The sequence below is a fragment of the Nyctibius grandis genome, chromosome 24, assembly GCF_013368605.1.
Source record: "Nyctibius grandis isolate bNycGra1 chromosome 24, bNycGra1.pri, whole genome shotgun sequence".
NCBI lineage: Eukaryota > Metazoa > Chordata > Aves > Nyctibiiformes > Nyctibiidae > Nyctibius > Nyctibius grandis.
This window is the reverse complement of record NC_090681.1, coordinates 7382202-7409498: the sequence shown is the minus strand read 5'-3', so window position 1 is coordinate 7409498 and position 27297 is coordinate 7382202. Positions and strand designations below refer to the sequence as shown.

Sequence of the window (27297 nt, the reverse complement as noted above, 5' to 3'; positions counted from 1 at the left end):
ATTAAACAGAGATTGCCCTTTGGGCTATCTGTAATTTCTCCTAGTTTTCAGTCTGATGTCCACAGTGCTACATGTTGGAAAGCACAAGAAATTTTGCATGAATTTGATCACTCACATAGGCAGTTATAAATTGAAAACAATGTTTTTCGCAAGAATTACCAATGAAATAATGTTTTAGGACACAATTGAATTTGAAATAGGTAATGTTTTGAATAGATTTTTGAGTTTTATTGAAATCTTACATGAACAAGAAATTGGAAATACAATCACATCAAGGAACAAATTGCCACGGCTTTGACGTTTTAAGCCAAACAAATTTTGTAGGGCAGATTTTCAAAAAGGTGTGAAGTTATAACAATTTAAAAACACAGTTAACCTACTTCTAGGAATGCAAAACATACAATCATGTTATTTTCAATACAAGAAAACTTAATTTGTTGTAATTTCTTAAAACTACTAAGACAAAGCACTAGCTTTTACTTTTATGTACAGCATACTCCTATGTAGTCTATCCCAAATCCAAAAAAAAAAAAAAAAAACTGTCCAAATCCAGAGGTTCTGCAAAATCATGATTGAACAGTGTGCCATTCCTGCTTTTAAACTGCTAAAATGAAGCCTAAAATGATAAAAGCATTGAAACCCCATATGGAGTTCAGGAATTCTGCAAGCCCAGTAATGTCCAAGTGCGTTTATGAAAAAAGAAAACTAAGAGACTCGAGTATATACACAATAGAGTGATTCTTCAGCCCAATACAAATGGCCAATCGCTACTGAAGGATGAAACATTAAGCCAATTTTGTTTTGAAGGATGTAGAGCTATAGCCAATTCTATGTTTCCAATATTCTCAATCCCTCCTCACTTGTCTACTTCCACTGTTGCCCATAAGTATCCTGATAAAATTCCTGGTTGTCATTATTGTAACCATAGTTACCGGCATAGTCACCACCTTGCTGGAGCGGCTGTTGAGCGATGGGTTGGGAGCCCCAGTTCTGCTGGTTGTTGGTCTGACGGCGCTTGGAATCAGGTTGGTTGTACCCATCTGCCTTTCTCTTGCCTCCTACGTTGCCCCCACGGTTGCCCCTGGCTCCACGAGCACCGCGTCCTCTCTGCTGCTGTGCAGGACCCCCTCTCCCACCCCTGGCTCCTCGTGGCGGTCCCATGGGTGCCCCCCTCTGTGAATAGCCAGCTCTACCTCTTGGTGGTGGTGCTCCCCGCCCCCTAGGTGGTGGAGGGGCACCTCTCCCACCCCTTCCTCCTCCTCCTCTTCCTCTTATAGCATAGCCATCATCATAGCCGTAATAGGGATCTTCATAGCCACCACGGTAGTCATGATAGTCATAACCATAATAATCATCATAATAATCTTCATAGCCATAGTAATCTGGGGGATAGCCATATCCACCTCTCCCTCCACGGCCTCTGCCTCTAATAGGAGGTGGCATGCGAGGCGGAGGGTAGTAATAATAGTCTTCATACCTATTAAGAAAAAAAGAAATGTGCGATTATTTACCTTCAAAAGTCTCCCAAAATAAAGTATAAATTTCCCCTTGTTGATTAACAACACACAACATGGAGAAAAGACAAGTCATTCAGGTTCTTCTGAACTAGCTCATATTTTACAGCAGAACTTCGTTCTGCAGCATTACAGTAGTGTAAGAATGAACACTCACGCAGTACTTCTGGAGGCCTGTCTGGCAGCCTGACGTTCTTTCCTTTTCTTATCCGGTGGCTTTGCTAACACTATTTCAATTTCTTCCCCTTCTATCTCTTTCCCATTCATTTCATTCATAGCCTGTACAAAAATCAGAAGAGAAACATCTAAAAATTTGTTTTGATTCCATTCAAAGGGAAACTAAAACTTACGGAAAGTAGTAAGTTGGGCTGCTCCAGGCTGAACTATGCCATGTGCTTCGTTTCTGTGCTACTTAAACAATGTTACACACTATTCTTTCAAGTCCCACTTTATTCACCAGTTACAGTGAAGCAGCATTTAAAAAAAAATATTTTCTTAATACCATATGGTAAAAGAATGGGATTAAAACATATTAAGCATTATTTTTAAAAATTCAGACACAACACCATTGCTTTTTATGTTCCTGTATCCCCTAGAAATGTTTCAGAAATACATCAACAGAAGTTCTCACTACTCACACTGACAGGAACACTCACTGTACTTGTAAGCCAGGTAGAGCGCACGCACACAAGAGAAAAAGAATTTTTATATTTGGGCTTCCTAGTTGGAATGTGCTACATGAGTGCCTCTGAGGAAATCAAGTATTTCTGAGGACACATACGTACGGGGGGTAAAAAAAAAAAAAAAAAAATCACTGAAACCTGGTGATCTCATCAAGTGAGGCAAGAATCCTTCAGAAAAGCAATGTGTAATTTGTAATTATCAAATGCACACACAAAGAGAACTTAATATACATACACAAAGTACCATCAGGACTACACCCCCCAATTCTTTACCTGGAGTTATCTGCTTTGCATTTAACATTTCTGGTTATTAATATTTGCATTAACAAAGACTTTACATGTCTGTACAGCTACATGCTTCAAAAACATTACAGATCATGGCAATTTATTTCAAAGAAGGTATGAAAATAAGTACACTGGAATTAATGAGCCAATTCCATGCATTCCACACATTAATACCATAATCCTTTCATTAAAAAACAAACACCACACCCATACACAAAACCATCTCAAAATTCATAAACCAGTTTACTGGCCACAGATCAGCCCCACGGGGCAGACGTGCTAGTATTCCAGCTTGTTTCAGAGAAGACGAGCGTTAGAGATGCTCTGCTGTGCTGCATTTGATCTGTCTTTTCTCATCTGCTACAAGTTTTCAGTCACTCAAATCTAACAGAGCATTTAGAAGTAAGGTCTACTGGGAAGGGACTGGACAGCATTTAAAGACATACTACAACAAAATGTGTCAGAAGGTGTTGCTGACTTACCCTTTCTCTTACACTCTCTTGGACATGGTCTAAACCTATCCAAACTGACTTCAATTTCATTAAATGAGAGTGACATTCATCCTAAAGCCAAACTCAGAGTATTCTAAACCCTGGTTTAGTGGGTAGGAAAACTGTAAGCGATCAAATGGTTATAAAAGAATTAATAAGGTTGAGTAAAGAGTCTTTGAACTATGTATGTAGCCACATACAATACACTTGCTCAAGACTCCCAGGTGCAAAACACATCCTCACCTCCTTCGGTCCCCCATAAACTATGGATTTAAAAACCAGGTGGAGTATTGTCTACAGAATTCAATCCACTGAAGTACAAACAGCCAAGATCAATGACCTTCTCAACTGCTCTTAGATACAAAGGAAGACACCTTTGAAGCTTACAGTAATGACCTCCGATGTTTAATAGGTCATTTAGAAGAAACCTTCTAGGGAGTATGTAGGGTTAAAAATAGGTAATGCATCAAGGGAGTTGCTAGTGCCATTCTTCTCCATTTTACAAGGCATTTTTTTTAATTACCTTGCAATTTCTATTCAATACTTTTGTCACTCCAAAACTACACACAGCCTTTAAATAGGGGTCTTTGAGAGACAACTGATACCTTTTGTCAGGGCTTCCTCAGAAAAATTGTCTAGGTTGATCTCTTTTTTTTTTATCCTCTTCTCTAGACTCTCCTGCATTGGTCTATACCTCCTCTTTGCCAGTCTACTTGTTAACTTGCTACAGTTTTGTCCTTTGCAAGTTTCACATCCTCCTAGCTACTGAAATCATAGGAACAAAATTATTAGTGTTAAAATTCTCACAATGGAAACCTTATTAAATGGGCTCTACAAATTGTCTTATCTAGATACTTACTGTAAAGACATTTCTTAAAACCATTTGTACAAAATAAACTGCTCACATCAATTTACCTAGGAAAGAATAATCAACCTACCTTCACTGCTGCACCTCTGTCCTCAAAATGAACAAAAGCGTAATCCTTCAACTTCTTTACTCTTTCCAGCTTTCCAAATTCAGAAAAGGATTTCTCAAGAATTTCTTCTGTCACAGTAGTGGCCAAGTTTCTTACAAATAAAACTTTCACCTGGTGAAAAAATGAGAATGAAAGCTATCATCTTTAAAAGTCAAACCTCAAAGGAAACTAACATAAACTAGTAAGATGTTATTCCCTTCTTCTCTGCATTAAGAAGTTTTGGGTAACTTTATAAATTCTGTACCTGTTTCCACCAAAAAAAAAAAAAAAAAAAAAAGCCTTGTAGTTACCTGTACGAAGTTTCTACAACTTCTCTCCTTCCACAGTTCCCTTCCATGACCAGAAGAATATCCAACTTTGACTTTCTGCTTCTGGGATGCTACAAATCCCAGTAAAAATTTAGTAACAGACTTCAAGAGCAGCAAAGAGTTATCCCAAAACACAGGGATAAAGAGCACATCATTCCCTACGCTGAACTTTCATCTCACTCTGGAAAACAGTTTTACAAAATAGTGGCCTAGTAATCACTATCAGCAGAGGCAGATAATGAACAGACTGATGTGCCAAGCCAGTAGGATAACCCTGTATGCTACTAGTTTAAATGTGAACAGTAGGTTACAACAGCATCTTCCTAACATCTTACAACGGCAACTCATTTGCAGGGCTCAGACCATGCCAGTATCCATGGCTTACTACGAAAAGGCCCTCTAACTGCTTTTTGTGCCTCAAAACTAGCACTGCCCAGCAGGAACAAATCTTTATCACCATGGTATAAAAAAATGCCTTCCAAGAAGATGCACAAAAGCATCCCGTTAAGTTTTTACTCACCTTTGCCATGACTTCTGGATCAGGTTCCTCTACTGGATCAGCCCACTCCACTGTCACAACGTTTCCCCAGACTTTTACTTTCCCACTCATCAGGCGGCGGCGAGCTTGCGCTGCTGACTTGTGATCCTCATACTCCAAGAAGCAGAATCCTCGATTCTTCTTTTTATCATCAGGTTGATGATACAAAATTACATCCACCAAACCCTCTGAAAAACAGGTCTTTAGTATCAAGCTTTAAAAAGAAAGAAAAAAAAAAAATCTACAGTCTACTCTAAAATACCTTGTTTTTTGTAATACACAGCCTTTGAATTTAACACCTGAACGGGGGAGGGAGCACAAGAAAAGCAAAACAAATACCAGATATCCATCCTATTTACCCAGAAACAGGTCACCTAGCAGGTGAAATTCTCCAGAACAAACTTACCTCACAATTATGCCCTGCAAAACATCAACCTGAACAGGTCACACAGTGTAAGTTTTCTCAGTTTTACCGATTTTACATTTATGAAAAGCAGTCAGCATTAATACGTGGCATCTCCCCTGCCACCTGGGGAAGCTGGAAAGAACTTCTTCCACATCTCTCCAAAAAGAGGAGATAACTAAATGAATATTCACCTTCTCTTTTCACCACTTTCCTGAAGTACTTATAAATAGCAATTCTATAAAAAAAGCAATAGGTTAAAGCTCTCCTACAGGAAGGAGAGCAGGGGTTCAAGACCTCAGTCTCTTATTTAAAGCAGAAGCTTCCAGTGACAAGCTGACTTCTTTTCTTCCTACTTGCTGCATATACTGGAGAACAACACTGAAGAACTTGGGCAGAAATTAATCTGTCATTAACTATTTCTGCAATAACATTGCCTCTAAACTGACTTAGCATTCCCTTCTCCCCATCATTCTGCAACAATACATTTGTTTAAGGCTCCCCAAAAACTTCTCAGTTGTGAAAGCAGAATCTACTGCAGACCCAGTTACAAATGCAGAGCCTTCAACAGGAAGCTAGAACATGTAACAGAATTAGGAACCTCACTTTTTTCCCAAGTTCACTTGTGCTGTTTCCATCTCAAATTGTAAACCTACAACACAATTAATTTAACAATCAGTAACACAGACACTAGTCCCTTTACACTCCACCATAAAGTATATTTGAGATACAAAATTTCTACCAGAAACAAACTTGGAATCTGACTTGGAAATACTTTAAATGACAGCTGAACACATCTGTCAAATAACTAGACCTACAAAACAGAGAGATGAACAGTATTTTGGGATCAGTGTGAAAACCTTGCTAAGAAGGTCTTACCTGTGACTTTACTGAACTCTTCCAATATGTTTTCCTTAGTCTTGTTCTTTGGAATTGACCCAACAAATAACCTGTTGTTTGCCACGGAGATGCATACTCCAAGGTGCTTCCCAGGACGGATTTCATAGTTGTCACACTGAGAAAATAAGAAGCCATTCATTTGCTTTATCCACAATAATGCGGATAAAAAGATCCCCAAAATCCTAAAATCAGCTATTTTCTTCATGATCTATAGCATATTGAATTCACATTGCAAGAGAATTACTAGAACCACAGTATCTGGGGCAGCATTCACTTGGAAGAACATTGCCGAGTTTAGGTTTTCCATAGAAACTTTGGAAGTTCTGCTGAATGGAAAGCTACAAAGAAACTGATGTACAAGGCACAACACGTAACAGATACGAATTGCATGGGGTAAACTCATTCACCTACTGTTCATCTCAGACTTGAAAGATCTTTCTAGATAACTGGTGGCTGCTTCCTGTGCTGAGATTCCATGTCAGTTATTGCTGCTGTTATTAATAAGCAAGTACATAGCATTATAGATAATATGAGTTCTTCCACTTTACTGTGACAGCTTTTAAACACTGAGCATATTTGCTGCGAGATACTCAAAAGCCTAAATCAGCGTGTAACCTTGTTCCCCACAGCAGGGATTTTTTGGACCTTGTAAATGCTAAGACTCTATAAATTTTACTGTTAAGTTTTAAAACTTCCCATTAAAAAAAATTTGGCCCACTGCTTCATGCTTGTACCCACAGCTGGATTACTCTGAACAGCAAGACTCCCAATAGCTCTTTAAAGGTACAACAGTTCAACCTTTAAAAAAAAATTATATAAGAATTCAAGATAGATATCATCTTTGTTTTAGGTAGGATTTTCAAACACAACCTAGGAGGACGGATGTTCAATCATCACCCACCTTCCCAAAGTCTCATCCAATTCTTTAAAAGCAAGTTTTCAGCTGCTTTTACGCTAGCTGAGACACAGCCATACAGACGGCAGAGCAATACCTTCAGTAACCTTCTTGATATTCAAGAACTAGAACAATGTTAAGGTACCACAGGCTGTCACACAACATCACTTTAAGGAAGACAAAAACATTTCAGAATTTTGCTTCACATACAACAGTGATTCATAACACAGTAAAACTTTGTGTTCCAGTGTCATGAATTTAATCTGAATCTGCTTTTCAAATTCTATCTTATCTCACAAAGTCATTTTACTTACAGTCAATCCCATTCCCACTGGTACCTGCAAACACAAGCAGAAGGCCCACCTGGTACAGAGAAACCAAGACTTCAAAATTTCAAGTTTATTTTCTGAAAGAACCTCACTTTGCTATCAAGGTTTAATTAGCTCCAAAATTTAGCCCCATTTTCCTTTCCCCCACTAGTCTGTGGAAAATATTTCACCTAAATACAAGCCTGGCCAAATTCACTTATTTGGTGCAATATCCAGGGTATGGAGGCCAGTGTTCCATCAGTGGCACATCGCTTGCTCCATCTCCTGTCACTTCAGCATCATCCCTTTCACCTCCCTCAATCAGTAAAAATTTAACGGAACAACTCTTGAGCACCTTCAACTTGGTCAAAAAAAGAAAAATTTTTCAAAACAATTTTTCCTTCACAAGTGACAGCAACTCATACACACCAACTTGAAACACTGAAACCCAGAAGCAATCAATTGCAAAAACATACTCTGTGCATTTCTTTCAGGAAACATGCAAGTAGGTTCTAGAAAAGAAAAACAGCCTAAGCAGGGACATGCAGTCCCCAGTCCTGGAAGTTCCAACATAACAACTGCAACTATTTCTGAATACAGGAAAATATTTGAGTGAACAAGCACTGGAACATTTAGAGGCAATGACTCCTTCTGAAGCCCTTACAATGCAACAGAATCACTTCTTAAGTTTCTCTAGGTTTTGGGTTTCCCCCCCCCAGCTTAACTAGACATTTAGGTTTTTTCCCCCCTCTTCTTCATACAGGATCAGCTGAATTCTGCTAAGGCAAATGAGATAAAGCATTTCACCTGTTTTGTTTCAAAGCACAAGAAGTATTTTGCAGCCACATCCAAAACCTTGGGAGATACGCATTGATCTGCCTAGTTCTACTTCCTCCCCTCAGGCAGAGGCAAGGCCAAATGAACCAGGGCCCCACTCTGACTGCTGTGTCTCATTTTAACTCTCTAGGGATTGCTCTGTGGCCTTTGCCAAACCATCCAGATGCAGGCCAAGTCAGCTTTCCATGTAGTGAGCTGACTGCATGACTGCCATTGGAAAGAACTAAAGGCCACTGTGAACCATAAGGAGAACCAAGTCAGAGACCTCCTCCACAGCAGCAGCACCAAAAGCAAGCATCTCTAATTAGCTCTTTATAGTAGGAAGGGTGATAAAACTTAAAACACAGTGAAGCTTAAAGAATATATTTTCCAGTTGTAATCAAGTAAGCTCTTACTATAATAACCCAAGTACTCCAGCAGACTGCAGTAGGCTATAGCAGCTACAGTCCTAAAACTGGAACATTATTTTTATATACTAAATCAAATCAGGAGGCAATTTTTAAGAAAGTAAAATTTTGAGTCTGTCAATGGATGCTTTAAGAAAACACTTCAAAGACTTCATTACCTAAGAGATTACCAGCATGCTTGCTGTTTACATTATCTTGTCCAGTCTGAAAATAAGTTACTCACCAGTTTGACTGCTTCCTGTGCTGCATCTTTACTACAAAAGGTAATGAAAGCGTAACCTCTGTTTTGACCAGAAAGAGGATCCATCATGAGGCGCAGATCCCAAATTGGACCAGCTTTCTCAAAGAGTGGTACCAATTCATCTTCATACAAGTCTCGGGGAATCTTACCAACAAAAACCTAAGGAGGAAGAGGACACTTAAAACAAAGCTTTTTCAGAAATCCAAACTTACTTTTAATATTTGAAAGTTCCTGGGAAAAGAAGTACATTGCAGCATAAACCATCACAGCAGAAACGCTGTAGCCATCACTGCAGCCAACATTACTGTACGTCCTACTAAGTCTCCTAAATCTCCCACTGGTAGTACTAGGTTTTACATATGCAAAACCTGGTTTGTTATTTGTATTGAAGAGGCTGTAAATTTCCACTACTGAAGAGGTAAATGGTTCTTACCTGGTTGTAATTTTGGCAATAAAAACCAAAGACCTTACAGACTACCTAGTTGGGTTTCCTATATTAAAGCAGGCCAAGCACTTCCTTGCTCATGAACTATTTTCAAATCATTCTGTAACTCAATCTTCATTAGAAAGCTACTGAGACAGGGCAAAAAAATAATCTACAAAAAACCTTAAATTGCTCAATGCACACTTTCCACTTTTAATATATACTGTAAATCTTATTTCTAGTCTGTATTTATTTCAGCTTCCAGAAACAATGTTTTAATATCTGTCTGATAAAATCTACAGTCCTCATGTTTTTGTTCCTTACACAGAGCAATAACAACAAACTTTGGTAAAGTTTTGTTAAGGAGTTTAATCTCTTCAGCTGAGGTCTCCCTAGAAAGCTTCCCCACCCCCGCAAATTGTTTAATCACTGCAGCTCTCTGAATTCTCAAAATCTCTGAATTGCTAATACAAGCAAAACATTCCAAACACCCATTAAGATCAAATTCTATTTATTTTAACTTCAAATTTTTTTGTAGTAAAAAAGCTAGGAGGAGTCAACCTTTTCCATCCAGGTGAGGCCTTGCCATAGTCATATCTTGTACTGAAGGCTTAGCAGAAAATTCCAAAAATAAAGACACTCAGAATGCCCATGTAAGCATTGATATGAAAAAACCCACGAGGAGAGCGTGATGACTCTGATTTAAAAAATGCGGAACATAAATTATTTTCCTCCAAAGGAAAGCTAGAACCTGTAGATGTATCTTTATGTTATACAGATATTCCTAAAATTCAGCTTCCAGAACATTTCTTTTACCTAGCTTAGCCTCTCTCAGGTCAGTGTGAATGCCAACTGACCGTGATTTATTTGCTACTGGGGAAAAAAGGGAATGGATTTATCCTACAGAGCCAACAAGCTTTCCCGTCCGTCTCTCTGAAAAGCTGAGAAAGCCCTACAGGTAGGTGTTTCCATTGTCATTACACCTAGAACATTTAATTCCAAAACCCATGCACAGTTTTTAAAGACAAAAAAAACCTGATACCATCATAGAAATGCACAAGACAGGAATTCAAACTTGCTACTAAGACAGTGAAACTGTCAATTGAACTCTCTGCAAACTGTAACTGTTTTTAAGTCAGTTAAATGTAAAAAGTCCACATTAAATTCTTCATTTCCGATGCAGAAACCAAAAGGTGACACCTTTCTCAACCCAGAAGAGTTGAGAAAAAGAAAAAACCCTAATCCAAATACAAAGTCCACTTTTCCAGCTATTTACCGAAGATTTACCATCCTGAAAGCTTCTGTTTCCTCCTTTCTTTCCAGTCTCTTCAGCTCACTCTCTACAAACTTTAAACCACCAACAATTCCACAAGACTGATACTCAGTTCAGTTCAGTTCAGGTAATACACTCTAGGAGCTAGTATGAGAAACGGAATTAAGGATTTAATTTGAATACATTCATATCTGACCTATATTGTAGGGCAATTTCCATTTATAATGGAAGGACTAGATAACTCTGTGGGAGCAATTCACATGTAAGTGAATTTGCTTTGAGCCTGTAAACTTACTACGTTAATTAACTGCAAGATCAACACTAGACATGACAAACACCATGTGAACACCTTGCAAGGGTCAGAAGAAACATCTGCAATAACTTTTTTGTGGGTATGTTGATAAGCTTGAATAAAGTTGCTACAATACCAAAGAATACAAATATCAGACGTCTTGTTTCATTTTTTCGTTCTACAAGAAGAGCATGGTGGAAAAACTTTGGAAACTGGCATTATCAGTGAAACAATATAAGAGCTCTTGTAGGATGCAAGTGCATCACTTCTGGGCCTTTGTTGGAATCACTGACCATCAGACTCACTTTTTCCCGTTTTGCTTCCTAAAGGACCCATACAAAGTACTCCACTTCTTCCTTATTACTGTTTTACAAGATTAATTATGAAAAGTCTTAACTAGGAAAAAATTCTATTTCCGTTTCCTGAACAACTTTACAGAGCATTATTGAGGGGTGCAATCCACTTCTGCACTCTAGATGATGAGTCCTTCAGTTATTTCAACAACTGAGCCTCTTCTGTTGTCATCACAAGCTAACAGAAGTGTACTGCAGCTTTGCAAGAGCTTCTTCAAAACCTCTCTCCTTTTAATAGTGTTCTTCGTGTGCTTTGCAGTCAATTTTTCCTAAATGTCAGATTTAAGTGCTAATTAATGTAGGCCGCATGACTGCTTCACCTCATCTGAATCTACAATCTTCATTAAAAAAACAAATATGGAAGTGGAAAAAAAATTCTGGCAGACTGCAAAAACATTTGTACCCCCCAGTTCTTCCAGTACAAAAGCAACATTCCATTTGTGTACTAAATCCAGCACAAGCTTTGTCTAGTTCAACTCCTACTGAGTTTATTATACAATTGCTTCTTACGTTAGTTATTACAGTATCTGATTCTTCCCATTCAATTTATTATGGAGAAAAGCAGTTTAAATTGCCCCAACATCTCCAGTAACATAACAGTCTCCAGATTGCAAGTTAGCCTCACAACCTTCTCTGACTCTGTTACAAATTCTGACCAGAGGAGCAGATGCAATACCAACTTACCATTCACAGAGCTAAAAGTAATTTTGCTTTTTTGATAAACAATCTTTGAATGCCGTTATCATACACTTATCCAATAAATTTCAGCTCTGAAAAGGACATGTAGCAATTCTCCATTTTATACAGTCTGTTATATAGATATCTAATCTTGCACATCATCTTAGCACATTATGGGCAAATAATCTATTTACAGAATTTTCCAGTTTTTATTTCACATCACTGAAAAACTCTGAAATAGAAGTCTCTCAAAAGTCTAGGAGTAGGACTGACTTTACCTGGAGACACCTCAATAAAACTGAAACCAATCCAGCAACCAGTACAGACTTAAGTCAATTACCCTCTTCATGCTGGCTGCACTACCCTAATTTTGAAAAGTGCTTTCCCTCTATCCTTGTTATAGTGGGTAAAGGGCTGGTATATTACAGTTACAAACAAAGCCTCCTGTTCTTCAAATCACACCTTAAGTGGGATTATATTCTTTTATACCAAAAGGTGAAGGATGGAAATCAAGTACCACATTAGTTATCTCCTTAATTTTTGGTGTAACATTAGTCTGGACAGACAATATGGATGTCAGATTTTTTTTTTACCCTCCTCTACAGACAAAAAAAAAAAAAAAAAAAAAATTGTAACAAACCTTTAGTTTTCCTGAATTTAACAACTGAAAGCTCCTCAGTCAGCAGACCGAAGATCAGGAATGAAAAATACGTATTTTAACTTGTTCAGCAAATACAGCTCAGCCTCACTACTTATTCCCCACAAATGCAGGCACCACAGATACGATGTTGGATTTACCATCCAGCATTAGCCAACTGAAACACTGAATGCTTGCCTTGTTTGCATGAAAGCTTCATCACCCCTGACTAGTAGTGGACTTATGACTAAAATTCCTTTTGTTCCTTATACACTTAAACAAACTCCTCCTTGTTGTGACTGAATCTAATGAAATATTTATAACATTTTCTTTCCTTGTCTTGTCTGCACTTAATTTCAAAAGTTCCTGAAATTGCTATGTAGAAGTTACTACTGTCTATGCATCCTCCAATGTTGCCAAAACTGGCTTATTTTAAGCCACAGTAAGACAACTTAAAGTAGTTTTGTGTAAAAAAATTGAATTTAAGAATACAAAAAAAATTATTTTTTCAGCACTGCTTGCATATACACTTTAGCAAAATGGTAAACTACAATTAGCACAAAGCAAGCATAGCTAAGCAGAGCCTGATAAGCTATGCAAATCAACAGTTACTATCTTTCAGCTCAAGGACCCATTCTAATTATTTCCCCTTGCCCAGGAATTTATTTTTCTTCATGGAATATAAATATTCCCTTTAGAAATCATCCTGTGATGCTTCTAAGCATCTTGTTGATAGTATACATAAAAGCTTCAGCATCTCAAAGGATGCAAAAAATGATCTATAAAATAAAAGGCATGCAAGAATTTGACCATTTTCTTAAATCTAATCTGGTCGTTCATAGAAGAGTCTCCAAAAGAATTCCTGTATCAAAGACTAGTCACAACAGTGTGATTGAGAGTATTCAAAGTGTTCAGAATAAACTACAAAACAACCTGCGAGGGACCAAAACCTTGCAGAATAGGTAAGTGAGGAAATACACAGCTCAAGTATTTTTGTAACCAAGCTGAAGTTTGCTCATAGCTTGCTAGCAAGATGCATGGGTTCAATCATGACCTTCAATTTCCCGATGTGCTTACTGACTAGACTTTGTCCTTTGGCGGGGGGGGGAATCTTTAAAATCCCTCTGATCATCTTTAAGAACAGCTGGTGTAACAGGAGGTAAGAAAAAGCAGAGAAAAAAGATCTTTGAAATTTTAAGCAAAACAAAGGAGCACTGTACAAGCCCCTCGAGGATAAGCAGTTATCAATGTTTGCAGATACAAATGATAAAGCCAGTGCACGGAGAGAAAGAAACACCCAAATAATTGCTTCTGTTCTCATCCAATAAACACTCCCATAAACGTCTCCAAGTATCAATATCGTGTAACCTCACTATAAGCAAAATGCTTTACACTGGAACAGCAAGTCCTTTAAATAAAACGAATACTCAAGTTTAATATCAAATCCTATTGCAATTATTTTCTCCTCCAAGCTTCCGCACAGCTGTAACTACTTGATCTTTATTACAGAATCACATTCCAAAAAGTTCCAGCTGCTCTTAAAGCCCACCCACTTGAAAAAATACATTGGACAGCTTCACCCACATCATCCTTTCAGCACAGTGTTCATTGTGACATTTTGTGAATGTTCAACATGCTGAACATCCATAAAATTATTTATCAATACTTTAGTTTTACTGTAAAATGTTCAAGTACATATTGAAAGAGAGTTAAAGCTACAGTTAACACCTAATGAATTCCACTTCATGTTTTAAAAACACAAATTAGTTTGTGTACAAATATTTACAGTAGAAAGATCTGATACATACTAGGTAGACTTTTTTGCCCCAAGATGTATCTTCTTGAAATCAGTAATAGTACTTGGGTATCCTTAAAAACCAGAGGTTTGCCATTACTGACATCAGTGACAGTTCTGGCATCAACATACCTGAGCTGGCACAAGCTATGAGAGCTTCAATATTGTTTATATAAGTCTCAAACACAAAAGATTAATTGCCACAATCCAAATGGATACATCTTGTGTTTTTTTTCATATTTTTACCCACAATATTAGAAGGAAGGCATTCACACTCCTATATAACCAGAACTATCGAGGACAAGAGAAGTGGTTCTCAAAAGCTTAAGGGGGGGAACAACCAACCGAAAAAAAAAACTAAAACAAAACAAAACAAAAAAAAACACACAAAAAACCCACCACAAACCAAAACACCCACCTCATTGTGGGGAAAAAAAAAAGTGCCACAATAATCTCCAGTCAAGGATGTTTTCATATCAATTGAAACAAAAGCAAATAAACAATTCCTTAATAATTACTCATCTCAGTTGTCCTCTTCAAAACCTTGTATGCGAGTCTCTATACAACACCCAAGTCTCTTTCACTTTCAGAACACTGCATGAAATAAACCTTGCTACTGTCGCTTAAATTCCATTTATGTTACAAACACAGTCAAATACCTTTGAGTCACGCTTTTACATATCTGTACAGCTAATACCTACATCGGTCACTTTTTATGCAATGGATCATAAGCTTTAGGGTGGACCATGAAGTCTGGCAACTTAATGATCTATGTTTTAAGAAATTTTACATAGCCTTTCCTAGTATATTCCACCTGCTTTTCCCCCCCTTAACCTATTATCCCGTCTTTTGCAGAACACTGAGGAGTAAGAAAGACTGATTAAGACACACAAAAACATAGAAGAATGCTTTCCTCTACAATACTTTAAACTTTCACTTGTAATAATATTTTCCAGTATTTCTTATTTCTCAGTTTGCACAAATGTAAAAAATAACAGATTAGTCTGTATATACTAACCTCTGTTCCAATACCAGGCTGAACACCAGAATATACAGTATCTGGAGGAGGGCCTCCATATTTCCTCTGTCCTGTAGTTACATCCAAAGTGTAACCAGTCCTCTCTAGCAAAGCCTGAAAAAAGATTGTCACATTAGTTATGGAGGGGGTGAGATAGTGGGTTAAAATATACAGAATAAAGAAATGTCCTAAGATAAGCATTTCCTTATCTGCTCCCTGCCACATTTGATAAGGTATATATGAACAGACAGAACGTACAAAAAAACCCTGTTATTTTTAGGGTTTAAAAAAAACACACCACCACAAACAGCAACATTTGTTTTATACTACAAGGTCACTGGAAAGAACTTGTTTTTCTTTTCCCTTATTTTCCATTTTATACGTAGGACCCCAAGAACTCCAGAACACGAGGAAATTCTTTTCACTCACTCTGTACTTAGGTTTTTGCACAACAGAAGGGTTTCTTAATATACTAATACCTTGTTGAAATGTCCAATCAGTTTCAAAGTAATTGTATGAGCGCATAAAAACTTTAACATAAAAGGACAACTGAGACAATTCTTAAATAGATATCGGTGTTTTCACAGACCTTACATAACATCACTTGCCTGCATTTTGGCAATTGTGTAGTCAGGAAGATCTGCACTTCAAACAAGCACTCTCTCTTTTGAAGCTCTATCATGCATACGTTTCTTTAAAGCCAAGTGTGAATATACTTATCCAGGTAGTATTGATGCTTTTTAAGTACATCCAAAATTACTTCAGTCTGTGTACAGGCAATGTATCAGGTAGTACAGAATAATCAGTATTTTCTAAATGTTACCTTAATCTTTGCTTCATCTGGTCCCTTCGTTGATTCCTGTACTTTGCTGCCTTGTTTCTCTCTTTGCCTGTAGGTCTTCATAACTCCACATAAAAATGCACTTTTGTTCTGTAGATACAATTTACAAAATAATTCAATTGTGCGTATGAAAAGCCTCGGGAATCCACCGAATCTTACACTCCAAACCGTGAGGTCACTATATCAAGCCAATGCAACAAACAAAATGCCAAAAGAATCCTTTAGGAAAATATAACAATTAATTGAACAAACTTGTCAGACTGAAAAAATCATCAGATTCCAGGTAGTGTTTTTACCTTATTTTCTCAATAGCACACGCTCATTTTTATTATCTGGGAGCTTTTGCTTTGCACTCAAATACCTGCACATTTAAGGCAATTTTTAACAGGCTCGTGATTCTGGTTTGAAATGTCAGAATACAGCAACATCAATAAATTTCTAAGTTACAACCCTCCTGCCAATAGTGCCAGAACACTATTTATACTTATATGCTCACACTCCTGGAGCTCTCACCTTACCTGTACATGCGACAGGTCACTTTCTTTAAACTGCTGTAATACAGAGAGGGCTCCTTCTTCATTAAATTCCCTAAGAGCATCAATTGCTCTTTCATCAAGATCGACATAAGCTACCAACCCTAAAAGTTAAAGATAAAGAAGTTACAGATTTCTATTGAATTTCATACAAACTAAGAACTATGCAATTTGCTTTTAAAGTCAAAAAGTTACGTTCCATAGCAACAGAATTATACATTTAATATAATTACATATTCCTACACAAGTATATGAAAGAACATGAGTACAACAATGAAAAAAGTTAAATTAAAATGTATATACCTAAGCACTAACTGACGTGCAAGATTATACCCCATGTGTAACAAGTTTTCTAACATTCAGGAATCCAATCTGCTGCATAAAAGCAGTATTACACACCAGGGTTTGAAACAGTGAACTCTGGCTCACTTCTAAGAATTTGGATTTTGTTTGTTTGTCTTTCGTTTTAAGTTTCACACTTCCTTCTCTCGAATGGAGCTGTTCTAGAGTCAGCTGGCATGTGAACATTACAGGTAACCTACTGTATGTGAAAAAGGAGCTACCTAACTGACGATCAAATGCTTATGAAGCTCTATCCCACAAAATATTAGGAAGTAGAATGGTTTGTTCACTCCTTCCTCCAACTTCAAGAAGCAAAAATCAGTGGACTTCCTAGATGCCTAAAATAATTATTTCTTCTTTTTTTACTCATTTTGTTGCTCTATGCAGTTCAAGAGCCAGAATTCAAAAAGGTATTATTTCGAGCCCTTGCTATGTACCCGAAAAGGCTAATATTAATTTTACAGGTACAGACTCCCCCAAGAAACATTGGACCAGTTCTGAAGCACTTTTTCTGTTTAAGGATCTTTACAGGTTATTTCTTTCCTTTTGTAATGCACTTGCATAAACTGTGGAGCGTGAGAAGTACAGACTAAGATTTGCACTTTTTAAACTGCACAGCGAAATTTAGGACAGATACCAAGAACTCCACACACTTTGCAACAGCTTGATCTCCAAAATGCACAGATTATTTAACTGCTACTTGATTTCAAAAATGCACAGTAGTGCCAAGCCCAAGGACTACATTTCAGAAGTGATCCTGCATATTGGAAGGCACCTGTAACTTTCATGCAAGACCTCAGCAGATTAAAAATCCCAAAGTTCAACCCCAAATTTAGCTCAGGTGTCAAAAGTAGTTTGCTTCACTGACAAACCCCTGCACAATGCGAACATCTTCAGTGGCACTAAGGAAGTGTGAATAAATAAATGTTTTTTCAGGTTACTCATGCGGTGGAATTATACTAGGTAGTCAGGTTCTGGGCTGAAAAGCTTTTAAATCCCTTCAGAACTCCTCACAACACAACCTAACTGCAACACGTGTTAGAGCCCCACAAGTTCCTCTGCCCAGGCACTTACACCTTCTCTCAAACCATCAAGTGCACATAGTTGTGACCCACAGTTAGAAAGTGCATGTCTAAAGCCAATAAAAGCTGGTAAAGGCTTGATGAAAGCTCACTGTGAATGACTTCCAAAAGACATCATCCACGTGAGCCAGAGTATCAGACTGAGATTGGTAAGGTATTGTTTTTGAACTGCCTTCACTTCGTCAGTGGAATTTTGACTCTTTTCAACAAAAACTGTCACCTTGCCACCAAGGCATTCAAGATCAGCACATAGAGCATTTCTACTGCTTCTTGTAAATCTGTTCACAGAACACACTCTAAAGAGGAAAAGGAAGCCTCTGTCTATAGGACAAAATAATAAGGGTGTTACAAAAACAAAATAGAAAAACCTTTGTATGTAAAGAAACCTCTCTAGAAGTTGCAGAGATCACTTGCTACCAGCAAGGTATTACTCGATTTGCTAGATAGCTTAGTCCTCAACTTTGTTGAAAAGCAGTTAGTGTCAAACTGCACATTTCAGTGTAATAACCAACATGGATTAAACTGTCCACTCAGAACCAGAGAGAACAAAAAATCCACAGGCAGACTCAATTCAAATGTAGTCCCAGGCAAGACAAGCTAGTTGCTTCCCTCACTAAGTCACCTATCCAGCCTTTGAGTGTTTAAGAACCACTGTGAGGAGTTGACAGTAGAAAAGTAAAAGCAAAATGATGATTCAGATTGAAGAAAAAAAAATGTACAGTTTAGTATGCTCAAACATACATCTTTATTTGACAACATCTACAAAACTAGTGCTCTGTGCCCTAAAGCAACTAAGATATCACATACACCACTAAGGATGTGTCAAGTAATTAGTCAATGTCAAACCCAATTTGCCTTTAGGGAAGTCAAAGTAGCAAAACATTCAGAGCTGCACAGATCAAAAACAATGAATTTTTAAACCTTAATCTATAAAAATTTGAAAATGGTATGCCCTCACTTTCATAACCAATCAGAAACAAGAAATGCATATTATACCTGTCTGAAATATTTCATCAAGTCTCTCTGCCACCTTCTGTGGGAGGCCTGCCTCTATCAGTGTCTTGTAGTGTTCTGTGTGAGTTACACTGGAAGTATCCATTGGTTCTTCCTCTTCTTTTAACTGTACCGCATTACCATTCACCTGATTAGCCATTTTATTATGCTGCTGGAAAAAATTCAGGAGCTATATTACAATAAGCCAGAAATAACTAGTTTGTAGGACAATGCATGATTTATCTAAACTAATTTGTATACATGCTGCAAATGACCTGTATCAAAAGTTTTATTTAATACTTTTTGGATGCAGCTGATCTAAGTTTCAAAAGAAAGTACAACCCTTAATACTGTGGCAAATGTACATGGAAGAATTTACATAATTTTAAAAAAAAATGTACTTCATGTACATAACGATGTCTAAACTTTATCTGCTGATTGTCAGTAAGTTAACTGGTTACCATAGCAGCTAGAATGTACTGGGATACGATAATAACATCCTTCAACGAAGAATCAGAAGAGCTAGTGCTATTTTCATTTCCCATTCCTCTACTTTTAAAACAATCATTTAAAATTGAGTGAACACATAACCCTGCAGGGTAGCTTAATGTATAAAAATGTCAATACTCGTTTGCTAATTTTCACTTTCTTGGCTTGTTGCCATGTCTTCCTTCAAACACAACATGCTGCATCAGACTAGCCAAACACTTTCTCACAACACTGTCAGAACTCAGGAAGGATAGAAAGAGAAAAATTGCACTCTAATGCACATTATAATTTGAAGCTGCAACTGAACTGTTTCCATGCTTTCAGTTTTACTCAAATAGGAGCTCTACAAATCACAGCTACTTTTTTTTTATGATATATAACTTATTGGTTTAAAAGGAAGCCATGACTGCAGCATCTTCAGTTCTTATATTAATAAAAAGACTTGCTTTCAGAATTAACAAACTGATTCCAAATATGTGCACCGAAAAATGCACAACTGTCTTCTCAGATAATTCCTGTGGGCTTTGCCCAATTCATTAAAAAGAGTTTCAATTTCTCAATTAGCCAGCCAGCTGACATTTAGTACTCTTAAATAAAAAGGCTGACAAGAGACAATTCAACTACCCAGCAGAGAACATTAGGATGATCAGCTGTTCAGTTCAGAAATGAAATGAGCCTTGGGCTTTAAAAGATAGGGTAGAAGTCGATCAGCAGTGAAATGATAACCAGATAGACATATGCAGCATGCTCGGAGCAATGCAATTAAGTACTGGAATACAGGTATGAAGATGACTCAAGAACAGTTTTTTTAAAAAAAAAAAAAACGCTGAAGCCTCAAGCTATTTACTATGCTGCTAAACGAGTCTCCAAACAACCACACCTCTAACAGTCACTTGTGTACCCATCCCTTCTAGACTACAGCTCAGGAACTTTTTGGAAGATATCCTATGAAGATTTGCAAGCTTGAGCAAGGAAAAAAAACCCAACATTTTTCTTCAGACGGAAAAGTAATGATTTTACTAAAGCTGTCTTGACTTGAAGGGCAATTTTAGAGAGATTTACTACAGCCTCACATTGTTTCTCTGTCAGATGCCACTTCTTTATGCATTAGCAAGGGAAGGGAAGGAAGTTTTCCATAGCTACATAGCGCATATATATACACACACACATTCTGCTACTTGACAAAGAGAAAGTTTTCTGACCAATACAGTTTACTTAAAAGCAACCGTGACTATAGCCTAACTGCAGAAGAAGAAAAAAAATGCTACTTGAAGACTAAAATAACGCTTACCTACCATTACAAGTATTAACTGAACTCTCAGAACAGCAGCTGAACATGAAGTTTCTACAGGTTACAAAAATCACGGAAAACAAAACTCAGCTAGATGTCTGCTTGCCAGATAGCCTCTGCGAGGTCTCAAATTTGAAACAGTGCAGGGCAGAGGAGGTTTAGTTCAACTGAAAACGCTTTGGGTACAGTATCATTCTAAATCCCTCTTCTCACAGAATCAACCAGGTTGGAAGAGACCTCAGGGATCATCGAGTCCAACCGTTGCCCTGACACCACCATGGCAACTAGACCATGGCACTAAGTGCCATGTCCAGGCTTTTCTTAAACACATCCAGAGATGGTGACTCCACCACCTCCCTGGGCAGCCCATTCCAATGCCTAATAACCCTTTCTGTAAAGAAATTCTTCCTAATGTCCAACCTGAACCTCCCCTGGCCAAGCTTGAGGCTGTGTCCTCTTGTCCTATCGCTGGTTGCCCGGGAGAAGAGGCCAACTCCCACTTCACTACAACCTCCCTTCAGGTAGTTGTACACTGCAATAAGGTCACCTCTGAGCCTCCTCTTCTCCAGGCTAAAGACCCCCAGCTCCCTCAGCCGTTCCTCGGAGGTCAGACACTCCAGACCCTTCACCAGCTTGGTCGCCCTCCTCTGGACTCGCTCCAACACCTCAACATCTCTCTTGAAGTGCGGGGCCCACAACTGGACACAGGATTCAAGATGCGGCCTCACCAGTTCCGAGTACAGAGGGACGATCACTTCCCTAGACCGGCTGGCTACACTATTCCTAATAGAGGCCAGGATGCCATTGGCCTTCTTGGCCACCTGGGCACACTGCTGGCTCATGTTTAGCCAGCTGTCGATCAGCACCCCCAGGTCTCTTTCCACCGGGCCGCTTTCTAACCACTCTTCCCACAGCCTGTAGCGCTGCACGGGGTTGTTGTGGCCGAAGTGTAAGACCCGGCACTTGTTCTTGTTGAACCTCATGCCGTTGGTCTCGGCCCATCTATCCAACCTGTCCAGATCCCTCTGTAGGGCCTTCCTACCCTCCAGCAGATCGACAGATCTCAAAAATGCATAGGATGATATAAATAAAAAAGATATATGAAGGGGTTTTTTTTTTTGTTTTCACCTTTTTACTGCCTTATAAAATCAATTACTGACACACGTATTGTCTTCTCTGAACACAAAAAAAACCCACCAAGAACTGTGAGGCTAAGCTAATACATAAATACAGAAAAGTCATTTGAAACAATTACAAGTACCTTCTAAACCTCAATGGCTTATGATGATGCTTCCAGACATTTTTTTGTGAACCCAGATTAGCTTTCAAGTGTCACACCCCCAGAAGTTTGGCACTCTTCTCAGTCTTGCCTATAACTAAACAAAAGGTTGACAGCTATTCTGTGTCCAGGCAAAAACACCTCATCTGCCGTTCAATAACCTGAACTTCTGACAGGCAAGATTTGCAGCCTAAGAGCATTAAAGGATATGTACCTTCATCACAAACATACACCAGTGTGTGGAGCAATATCTAACCCCTGAGTATCAGATTACTACGCAGCAGCACAGCTGATGAAATGGTTTTTTAAGGAGGCTTTTAGACAATATAAAATTAAGTCTCAGCATTTTAATTCACTAGCTGTGTATGGTTTATTTTTGCTTAAAAGTTAGTATCCTCATAAAGAACTTAAATCAAATGAAGTGCATGTTCACCAGCCAGAAAAGTTCAGTTTGGGTGTTCAAATTTTAGCTACTTCCTCCCACACAAACTTAATTTAAAAGACTTTCTCAAAGAAATTTACTCTGGAAAAACTTGAAGTGACATAGCTGTCAAAATATTCGGGTCCTGACAGCATCCAGAAGAAACTGATTTCTTTTCACAGTTATAGTAATAGATTCCCTTCTGGCTTTGCAAGCTTGGCCTGAAATCTGAGATTAGACTGACTTTTCTTCCTGAATGATCACCAACAAGCAAAATTACATCTCTTACAATACTGAATCTGCACTCTTGAGTTCAGCAGAGATATGTGGGTGAAATCATAGCTGAAAAAGATTATTTAGCTCTTCCTCTAGATAACATCAGCTAGATGTAGCTACCAATAATTTTTTAACTGAATTTTATCAGTAAGGAAAACACACAATGATTTTATTAACATTTTTGTTCTCTTCTAAAAAAAATTTTTAAAAGCATATTAAAGAAAAAGAGGAGTGGTATCTACGTTTGCATGCGCAGTGTGTCCACGTGACTCAGCCTATGACAGGCCAGGCCACACAGATGAGCACCTGCACACACTCAAGAGTGTTTCACCTGCATTAAGTAACTCAAATACCTAGAAAAGAGGGAGACTGGTTGAATAGAAAAGATTTTAAGTGTGGATTATAAGTAAAGGATTATGTAATTAGTATGTGTGGGATAGGTATTCATTTTTAAAGCATGCAGAAATGGATGAATTTAAAACAGTGTACACAAGAATGTGCTTACCAAAGGAGCAGTAGTAATAAATACACATTGGGGGCAACTTTACATGGGCAAGGAGAATTTCCACTGGTGCCTGCGAGGTTTACCTAGCTTCACCGCCTCAGAGCTGCGTGTACAGGGGAAGGGGAGGATTGTCTTGTTTCAAACTTCACACTGTTGTTGCCCACAACATTTTCCTGAAGACCACGAATACTTAATGATATAAAACATGTTTTTAGTCATCCACTATCTTTCACCTAAAGTTCCTGCATCTCAAAAGAGTAATTTGCCAAGTGACTACTCCCTTTTTTAAGCTCTAATCATATGACAAGTAGGAGGTTAAAACTACAGGTGTTTCTAAATTACCGAGAAACAAGCTTATTTTCATTGTTTAATAACTCAAATGACTCCAATAGTAGTTTTCTTAGAAAATAATAAAAAAATAACACACACCTGAGCCTGACAGCATATGGCATCTTGAAAACAGAAACTTGATCTCAGCCTCAATCCAACAATCACTGATTAAACAGCCATGACGTTACTATTCCCTGTTATTTTATACCATGCTTCTAACAGAGGTTGCCACCCACAGACTATCTAAGTATAACTCCATCCAATTAATTATAAATTCACAGTCTAGTTAACTCAAAACATGCTTAGTAAGAGCTTAAATGAGCAGGAATGGCAACTTCTGGCAAAGGGACAATATCTCAAACTACCATAACCAACTACACAGTGATTATCTATCACTACTGTTCCCAGTCCTCTGCTATGTAACTTTTGATTTCATGGAGGAACTAGACTTGTCTAGTCAGGTGCACAGGAAGCATAACTAATTCATACATAAAAACTCTGCACCAAAGTCATTCAACTTGCTTATATTACTATTCCTTCTATCCAATATATTATCTGTGTCAAGCATTTAAGCTATACCACATTAAATACAGCATTGAGAGGAAGTTTCGGGGTTTTGTTTTGGTTTTTGTTTTGTTTGTGTTTTTTCAATGAACCACAAGAAAACTAGTCCCTATAAAGATATGCCTTAAACTTCAGAAAGTTCCTGTCAAAACAGGAAGATAATAAACACATGAGTGAGGGGAAGATAAGAATTCACATTAAAAGACAGAACTGGGGGCTTATTAAAGCCTCACTTGTTCACAAACATTACTGGCACATCCCTTTATTTTTTACATGAAGGCTACGATCGCCATTTCTTTTGTACCACAGCTTATTCAATCACAGAAGGTACATTTTAATAGCTTAATTATGACACACTTAGTGTTATTAGCACGAATTACAAGACTACTTGTTTTGAAGTTATCACACCCTGAAGACCTCTACACACCAGCCAGGTTTCCCTACTACCATTTCAGTGGCAAACTATCTTTATGACAAAGCACAGTTAGCACCCTCCCCCCTCCAGCACAGAGTCCTCAGCCTTTCCCAGTCCATAACCCCATGGAATGAAAAAATCTGAGGACCTCCATCATGATGCTAAGCAAGAGACTAGCACAGCCCACACAGAAACTATACTTCAGTATCTACACAAGCATCATCCTGAGATGATTTACCACAAGAGGTGAGCGAGGTGCACATCAGTGCCGTTAAATACAGCGCTGACTGCATCAGCAGCTACTACAGTTTGCTAACCTGAACTATAAAGTCTGTACGTGCTCGTTTCTAACTGGAGTTGGCCATTCATAGCTCATCTGGTTGTTTGGGTTGTACAGAACAACACTCGTGGCACTCCAGTTCAAAGTAACACTTCCACAAAAATGAGCTTTGTTCTGATGAATTTATCCTCAAAGGATTTTTCAGATCTTCGCCTAAGCAAGCAGGGGGTATTGGTTATGTTGACAAAACTACTAAGTTGAGCGTTAGCAGGAGGCTCAACTATTACTCCAACAATGTTCACACCTAGAAAAACTGAGGTGTAAGGATATTAAGTACTCATAGAAAATACAGTTTCCAGGATACAAAATTATCAAGCAGACTCTGCTAGTTTGCAAACACCACAGTTCGCACAGATCAAAATAAAAATAACACTGCAAGATGCAGAATTGTGGTTGGATTACCTTTACTTCTAGAAGACATGTAAAAAATTCTGTGTTATACAAAGTGTAATCTCAAAGGGAAAGAAAAAAGAAAACTTTCATGAGCATTAACATCCTTTGCAGCACAAACACATCACTGCTGGCGGGATCCTTTAGTGCAGTACACGGGGGAAGTGGAATCCAAACAACTTTTTGAAAAAAGAGTAGTCCAGCATAGCTTAAGTACATAATTAGCCACGTTGAAAAACTGACAGGTAACAAGGCCACTAAGACCCAGTAACCAGAGCCTCATTTTAAAAATAACAGTAATAATTATGTATTTAAGCAAAACTTTTGAAGATTTAGTAAAGCCCTGTGGTAAAAGCTCGTTTAAGAAAAACAGTATCAGAATGCTGGACCATTTCTCCTTCGCAGCATTTGACAAGTGTTACTCTCTCACCCAAAGTATAAGCGCCAACCTGAGAGCTGAGGAGGTGCAGTGCAGTTTTCCCTCCCTACAGCCGGCTCTATCGCGATATACGCTACGCAAGATTTTAAAGCTCGCTGCAACAGCGATGGGTTTGAAACCTTTCTTCAGCCCGCACAGGGCAGCGCGGAGCGGGCCGCGGCCGCGGCCTCCCAGGGCGCCTGAACTGCTGCAGCGTTACAGCTCCGCAGCGCCGGGAGGAGACCGAGAAGGGACCCGACTCCCAGCGCAGCGGACTCACCGCCGCTACCCCTCACAGCACCACCCCGTTCCCCGCCACATGCAAACCTCATCCGCACGGCCGGGCGCAGCGGGGCAGCCTCAGCCCGCGGCCGCGCCGCCCTCCCCATGCAGGGCCCGCGCCGCGCCGGGCCGCCCCCCCCCGCGCCAGGCCGCAGGGCCCGCCCCCGGGCCGCTCCCCGGCGCCAGCTCCCGCGCGCGGCCCGCCCGCCCGCCCGCCCCGCCGCAGCCTACGGGGCGGACACGCCGCGGACGGCACCCAGCGACGCCCCCGCCCCGCTCTCCTCCGCGGCGCCAGCGCCCCAGGCCCGCCTCCGCCAGCGCCGGGCCTACCCGGAGCCCGCGGCTGCCCGCCCCGCCGCGGGGCCTACGCGGGAGCGCTCGCCCCCGGCCGCGGGCCCCCCTCCTTCGCGCGAGGCGGCCCCCCGACGCCCCCCGCGCCCCCCGGGGACTCACCGGAGCGGGGCCTGCGCGGCGCAGCTCGGGCCCAAGCAGCGACGGCAAATGGCGCGCGCTCCTCCTTCTCCTCATGGACGGCGGCGCGACCCCGGCAACACGCGGGGTTTCCCGGAACTGTTTCCAGGGACCACTGCTTCACCCACTCAGGAGCTCACACTCTAGACGAGCGGCCGGCAGCGCCTATGAGACGTGGGAGGCGGGACGCGCCGTTCCTCTCGAAGACCAATGAGAAGGAGGCGCCGTAACCAATCGCGCAGCGCCTTCAACCCGGCGCGCCGGTAGGGCCGGCGCTGGGGGGATTTAAAGGGGCAGCGCCGGCCGCGGCGTCCGAACAAAGGGATCGCGGGGAGCGCGCGGGGCCGCCCCTGCCCCGCCTCTCCCGTGCGGCGCGAGAGCGGGCACCGCCCCCTTGCGGCCGGGCGGAGTCAGCGGTAGAGCCTCCGCCTGAGGGGAGCGCGGCCGGCGGGGTCCCGGCGGGCTCCCTGCGGGTCTGGCCGCTGCCCGGGGCCGCCCAGAGCCGGGGCTGCTGGTGTGGGGGCGTTGCCCGTCAGGGTGAACCCCGGCCGGGGGGCGGGCGGAGCAGCCGCTGTGCGGGGCCGGCCCGGCCTCTCCCGGGCGCTGCCTCCCGCGCTAACGCTGCTGTCCCGGCCGGGCCGAGTGTGGGCCCGGGCCTTGGCGGGGCGCTCTCCGCCCGTGGTGCCTCCCGTGCGAAGCCGGCTGGGGCCCAGCGGGCTCTGCCGAAGCCGTGTCCTGCTGTGAGCCCGGCGGTGCCGGGGCTGGTCACGGCTGGCCT

The 27297-nt window shown here is 40.2% G+C and overlaps 1 protein-coding gene across 4 annotated transcripts; it reads right to left on the bottom strand.

Moving 5' to 3' along the window:
- Positions 1-201: 201 nt before the first annotated feature.
- Positions 202-26630, bottom strand: HNRNPR (heterogeneous nuclear ribonucleoprotein R). 4 transcript variants are annotated; one of them, XM_068417742.1, is made up of 11 exons: positions 26502-26630; positions 19052-19220; positions 16617-16735; positions 16081-16188; positions 15258-15371; positions 8770-8946; positions 6079-6214; positions 4779-4984; positions 3912-4061; positions 1672-1793; positions 202-1477 (listed from the first exon to the last, which is right to left on the bottom strand). In XM_068417742.1, the coding sequence occupies exons 1-11, from the start codon at positions 26574-26576 to the stop codon at positions 865-867; spliced, it is 1989 nt and encodes a 662-aa protein (XP_068273843.1). In that variant the 5' UTR covers positions 26577-26630; the 3' UTR covers positions 202-864. The 4 variants fall into 4 exon arrangements, with proteins under 4 accessions (XP_068273843.1, XP_068273844.1, XP_068273846.1 ...); XM_068417743.1 differs by having other exon boundaries at positions 19052-19217; positions 26502-26629; XM_068417745.1 differs by lacking the exon at positions 19052-19220 and having other exon boundaries at positions 26502-26626.
- Positions 26631-27297: the final 667 nt, after the last annotated feature.